General features: G+C 58.4%; 1 protein-coding gene across 1 annotated transcript in view; it reads left to right on the top strand.

Moving 5' to 3' along the window:
- Window positions 1–4,317: 4,317 nt before the first annotated feature.
- The window catches only part of WWC1 (WW and C2 domain containing 1), a 72,820-nt gene continuing 71,137 nt past the window's right edge, over window positions 4,318–6,000 (top strand). The window contains exon 1 of the mRNA XM_075441908.1: window positions 4,318–4,645. Within this exon, the coding sequence (XP_075298023.1) occupies window positions 4,527–4,645 (119 nt within the window). The 5' untranslated portion in view covers window positions 4,318–4,526. The remainder of the gene's footprint in view (window positions 4,646–6,000) is intronic.

Raw genomic sequence — 6,000 nt, 5'->3', positions numbered from 1 at the left:
TCCGAGGGACAGCTCAGCTGACGGAGGGGTTTCCTGCCGTTGGGGATGATGATGCTGCGGTGTTGAAGCCAGCCTGGCCTGTGTCAGGGGATGACCTGAACGCTGCGGAGCCCAGAACTGGACACAGCACTGCAGATGGGGCCTCACTGGGGCAGAGTAGAGGGGGAGGAGAACCTCCCTCGTCCTGCTGGCCACACTCCTCTTGATGAACCCCAGAACCCCATTGGCCTTCTTGGCAGCCAGGGCATGCTGCTGGCTCATGGTTAGCTTGTTGTCCACCACACTCCCAGGTCCCTCTCAGCAGAGCTGCTTTCCAGCAGGTCCACCCCAAGCCTGTACTGATGCATGGGGTTGTTCCTCCCCAGGTGCAGGACCCTGCACTTGCCCTTGTTGAACTTCATCAGGCTCCTCTCTGCCCAGCTCTCCAGCCTGGTCAGGTCTTGCTGGATGGCAGCACAGCCGGGGCTTCAACTGGTGCCTCTGCTCTCAGCTCTGCTCCTCAGTAATGTTAGGTGGGAAACAGGGCAAAAAAATAAAAATGTCAGAAAGTAAGACCTTAACTAAAGCCTGAAGTGACAAAATATCCCAGAACTTTTTTTCCCATCCAACCAAGTCAAAGGGTTAAGGAGGCTTGCTGGACCACCAAGGATACGTGCTAGTGATGTGCACGGGTAGCCAACCTGGCCAGAGCAGCATCTCCCTGCATGGATGCACTTTGCAGGAGAGTGATCCGCACATTCCCAAAAGACCAAGTCCCAGGAGAAATGATTTGTTCCGGACAGTGCCCACTTAGGGCACAGTTAAATGACATCTCCTTTCATGCACAAGCTTGTCCGGGACCTCTTACAACCACCTCGCGAGAGGCCAGAACACAGCAGAAACCCAGCCAGCAGACTTCCCAGGGTGAGGGGGGGGAACTCAGCCTGCTGCACCGGCCCCGTTTCACAGTCGCCTTGTTGACGAACCCCAGACTCTCGCCATTCCCCCGTCTCCCCCGGGCTCCACGACACCACACGCGAGGAAGCGTCGCACCGAACGCTGCGGCAGATGCTTCGTCTGGAACACGGGGTGCAGGCACCGGCGGGATGCTGGGTGAGGCGCGGTCGATACCTGCCAGAGCAACAGGATGGCTTTGCAGATGTCAGTTCTTTTTTTTGTTTTAAAAAAAAAAAACAACAATGAAGCTGCTTTGCCAACGTTTACAGAAAGTTCCCTTCATGTTGGTACTGGAAAGTACGGCCGGTTGCGTGCGCTCTTCCCTGCCTTGTGGGCACCTCTACTCTTCCCGCCAGGCTGGAAACTCCTTCTGAAAGGCATTGGGTTTCTTCCAAAATGGAGTGTTCCATCTTTCCAATTCATGTGTTTGACCTTTTTGTAAAAACTAACATGCCACTTGGAAACTGAAAAAAATTGGCACACTGTTCGGGGGTGGGGAAGAGGCTTTCTAGAAGGATAAGGTAACCCCCCCCCCCCCCCCCCCAAATGATGTGATTGCTTCGAGTCCAACAATGCTGGAGGTTTTAACCAAAATGTGGTGTTTCAGGTAAACATGGTCGTTCCCTGGCATTTGAATTTAAACCCATTTTTCCCCCTGTTTCACTTCAGACACGTGAGAGACCAGTGTTGTGCTCTAGTAGCTTTTGACATTTGTGCTTTTGTTGTTCACAGTCTATTAAGAATAGAGCTTGAAGTGCTGGGTACAAAAATACAGACTTTTGACTGTATTAGGAAAAACAAGCCCAAGCAGCAAGCAACCAGCTTCTCCGAAACAGAAATCACCCACAGAAAATGGCTGCTGTTGTTACCGAGTAATTAGTTACCCGTCCCGTTCGGGACTCGGCAGAGCTGGACGGGACGGCGGCGCACAGCACGCGAGGTTGTGCAGGAGACATTGACCCTGGGGCAAAAAAAATGGGGTTTCTGCAGACTTTGGTCTCTGCTCCGTTCTTCCTTCTCACATAGGCAAGAGCTTACCCAGGAACCCAACCTTCCCTCTCTTCACTCACGAGAAAACAATCACCTGTTTGTTTATTGCTTTACAGTTCAAACAGACGCTGATAACGCTGAATTCTTTTGCTGTGAGTGTGAGTGGTAAAAGGGAGTAAGTTACCACATGCGCATTCCTGATGGCATTCGTAAATTCGTACGGGTCAGTGAGAGGGGTTTTCTTTTTCTGAGTTAAAAAGCAAAGAGGAGTGGAAAAATAAGATCTTTCAACTTGAGTCACAACTACCTGCAAATATTTTCTGAGGCATTTATTGCAAAAGCAATTGTCTCTAAAAAAAATTTACAGTTACTTTCTTCATAAACACAGTTGATGAAATCTGGCAAAGAAAAGGTGTTTGGTCAGCTTCTTTACATACAGCCTTTCTCTACACGATCTACACACGTTCTGAAAGTTTGAAAAAACACTTTAAAATAAAACACAACTTTTGGAAGTATCCCTGTGCTTGAACGTATGGCCACAAGTATGGGAACATGAAAATACACATTATTTTGTAACCACTTTGTTATTCGCTTCTTCGCTTGCAACATGTAAAAACATTATTTGTTGCTGATTTCTTTTTTTTTCTGTTGCCACAGCCCCCCCTTCTAAATGCCCTCAGTACTTCACTGAGTGTTTTACAAAGAGAGAAACACCACAATCCACGAGACTAAAGCTGTAACGGGGAAGCAACGGCTGCAGCGACCAGCCCGCTGCCCTGCCGAAATGGTCTGCGCGCCGCTGGCGTCGGCCCAGGGCTCCCGGCGCTCCGGGTGTCTGCTCGCCGGAGCAGCACCGCTCCCGCTGCTCCCAGCCCTCGCTTCCGACAGAATCCACCAGCTTCGGTTAGAGCTGTGGACAGACGCAGGGTTTATTCCTTTCTTCTTCCTTTATTAGCACCGTAACGGCCATGTGTACGGTCCTGTTCCTGAAAGCCAGGCATTTAGAGGCCCCCTCCAAGCTTGGCTTCAGGTAAAATGGGGTTAAATCCGGCTATTTTCCAAATGCCTCACTTTCGGTTTTACTTGACTTCATTTTCTTCCCTGCTCAACCACTTTATCAGCCAACTGCTACTGCATTCTGCTTCAGCCTCCGGAGAATTAGCAGTTCTGACTCCCAGCAGGTTGTCAGAAAGCCTGAAAGAAGTCATCTTGCCCTCGGAATCTGGCACAAAAATGAGATGTTATTTCTGATTGTCTTTCTCGCTTCTGCTTTTCCTCTCCAGCCCTTCGGGGCTCCCCTCTTCCCGTGCTCCAGTTTCCCTTCCCAGCCCGCGCTTGGCAGGGATCCCCGCTCCATTCTGCTGGTTCAATGGCTGGAGCTCCATGCCGCGTCCTCCTTCCCCCCACCCCACCTTGGCAGCCGCAGCCCGGCGTCGGCGGGCGCTCCCGGGGAAACGCTCCCGCACGGCCGCGCGGCCTGGTCGCACCCCGTCGCGAGAGCCTGTGTCGCGACGTTTCGTGACAGGCAGTCTGTTCAAGAGCCAATGACCGGTATCTGGGGACGGCAGGCTGGGGAGGGCGCGTCCTCCTAGCTCCCTCCGCACCGCACGCAGCCGTGCCGGAGCCAGGCTCCGGGGCTGGCAAAGGACGGCCACGGCAGCAGCCGCGACGGGAAGGGCAGCGCGCCGTGTCCGTCACCGCTGGGATGTCCCTCACCGCTGGGATGTCCCTCACCGCTGGGATGTCCATCACTGCTGGGATGTCCCTCACTGCCAGGATGTCCCTCACTGCTGGGATGTCCCTCAGCACTGGGATGTCCCTCTGCTGGGATGTCCCTCACTGCTGGGATGTCCCTCACCACTGGGATGTCCCTTAGCGCTGGGATGTCCCTCACCGCTGGGATGTCCATCAGCGCTGGGATGTCCCTCACTGCTGGGATGTCCCTCACCACTGGGATGTCCCTTAGCGCTGGGATGTCCCTCACTGCCGGGATGCCAGCGGCAGGCCAGGGACCCCTCACATCCCAAGGGACGTCCCTCACGGCCGGGGCAGAGCTCACATGCCCGTCCTTGCGAGCGCCAGCACCCCTGACACCGGGGCCACCGAGAAGACCCCGCTCCACCCTCACGACAGGCCCGTCCTCTGCCTGCCCTGCTCCTCCCCGGCGGGGCGGCAGGGGCAGCGGGCATGGCGGCAGCGGGCATGGCGGCAGCTTCGCCGGCCACCCGCTGCCCCCGCCCTCCCCGCCGGCAGGGGGCGCTCTGCTGCGCGCGGCAGCGGGGCGGGCCCTCGGCCAGCCGGCATCCCGCGCCCGGGGCGCCAGTGGCGGGGCGGGGCCTCGGGGGGCGGAGCCTCGGGGGGGCGGAGCCTTGGCCTGGCCGGGCCGCCCCCGCCGCCGCCGGCGCCGCAGGAAATGGAGGCGTGAGGGGCCGGGGCTCGGCGCCGCGCAGGGCTGACCGAGGGCTCGCCCGCCGCCCTCCCCGGCATGTGAGGCGCTTGCCCGGCGGCAGAGCCTCCCAGCGGGAGGGGAGGCCCGGCCCCCGCCCCGGCCGCCGCGGAGCGGAGCGGTGGATGGGGCGGCGCGGCCGGCGGCGGGGACGATGCCGCGGAAGGAGCTGCCGCTGCCGGAGGGCTGGGAGGAGGCGCGGGACTACGACGGGAAGGTGTACTACATCGACCACGGCAGCCGCACCACCAGCTGGGTGGACCCCCGAGACAGGTGGGCGGCGGCGGGGCCGGGGCCCTCCGCGTCCCCTCCGGACGGGAGGGAAGGAGGGAGGGGGCGGCGGGGGTCGCGGCTGCCGTCCCGTCCCCTCACGGCTCCGGGCATCTTGGGGGGGGGGGGGGGGGGGGGGCTGCCGGGTTCCCCCCTCCCTGCGCGGCCCCGGCTGAGTGGGGGTCGCGGGTCTCCCCGTCGTCCCAGCGCTCCCCAGCAGCCCCCCAGCGCCGCTCTGACCGGCTCTGCCCCGGTATCGCTCGCTCCAGAAGAGCTACAGAAACCCCCCCGCTGCGAAGGGCCCGGGCCGCTTTCCAAGCCGCGCTCCGTCCCAGCGCGCCCCAGTTCCGCGCTCTCAGCTGCTGGGTCGCCCTTGGAATCAAGAAGTTTCTCCATTGCCCGCTGACTCCTCTGCTAGCCGGCGTTCCCGCACACGGCGACTCGAAATACCCCGCCTGGACGAGCTGGAGGGTCCCGCACCAGAGCAGGGGTCTTGGGGCCGGTGGGCTTCGGCCGTTCCCCTCCGGACGGCGGGCGCTGGCCTCGGGACGGGGCGTTCCTGGCTGCCCCAGCCCCGGCGGCCGGTTCCCCGGCAGGGCGTCCATCGCGCTGGCGGGAGGTCAGTGCGTTGCCTGCTCTCCAGTTCTACTTCAGTTTCTTTTCTTTTTTTTTTTTTTTTTGTTAAGCGTGGAAGTGAATGATTGTCCAGTTTTACGAGGTTTCGAGGAGTGTTCTGCATTCCAGGAATAACCCCAGCGTGCGCTGCGCGCAGACGCAGCCTGCTGCCGGCCGGGGGTTGGGAGCTCGCTCTGGGGCTTCTGTCTCAGGAACGTGGCCGAGAAGCGCTAGTAACGCGGTTGTTCCAAGGTGTGGTTTTTTAACCTTCACGAAAGTCAGTAAAAGCTTAGATTAGGATTGCTGTCCTGGCGTCTTTGTTTTGTTGCAGGGAATGAAGGCAAATCAGACATCTAATAGGCCTAATACGGGCTTGTATAAAAAAAATTCTCCTATATCCCTGGTTAGTGACTCAAAAATGACAGGAATGACTAAATGGGCGCCTTAATTACGCGTGTGGACTGAGCCATGGCAGACATTCCCCGCTCGCCGCCGTTAAAGGAGAATATTCGCACACATACTGAGGGCTCGTATCACGCGACCTGTTCGTTGTGCACATAGAAATACACCTGGATACACATGGCCCTGACGAGCTTTGCATCTGAGTCATCTTCCAGTAGTGCTACCCAGAAAGCAGGCTGTATTGGACACTCACCCTGGGAACCCTCCAGGTTCTGGGGGGTTTGCTGGTCTGGCACACCACTTGCCCATCACCTGCAGGACCTTGTGCTGGTGTGGGGTGA

The sequence above is a fragment of the Opisthocomus hoazin genome, chromosome 23 (genome assembly GCF_030867145.1).
Source record: "Opisthocomus hoazin isolate bOpiHoa1 chromosome 23, bOpiHoa1.hap1, whole genome shotgun sequence".
NCBI classification, from domain to species: Eukaryota; Metazoa; Chordata; class Aves; order Opisthocomiformes; family Opisthocomidae; genus Opisthocomus; species Opisthocomus hoazin.
This window is presented reverse-complemented; position numbering and strand designations above follow the sequence as displayed.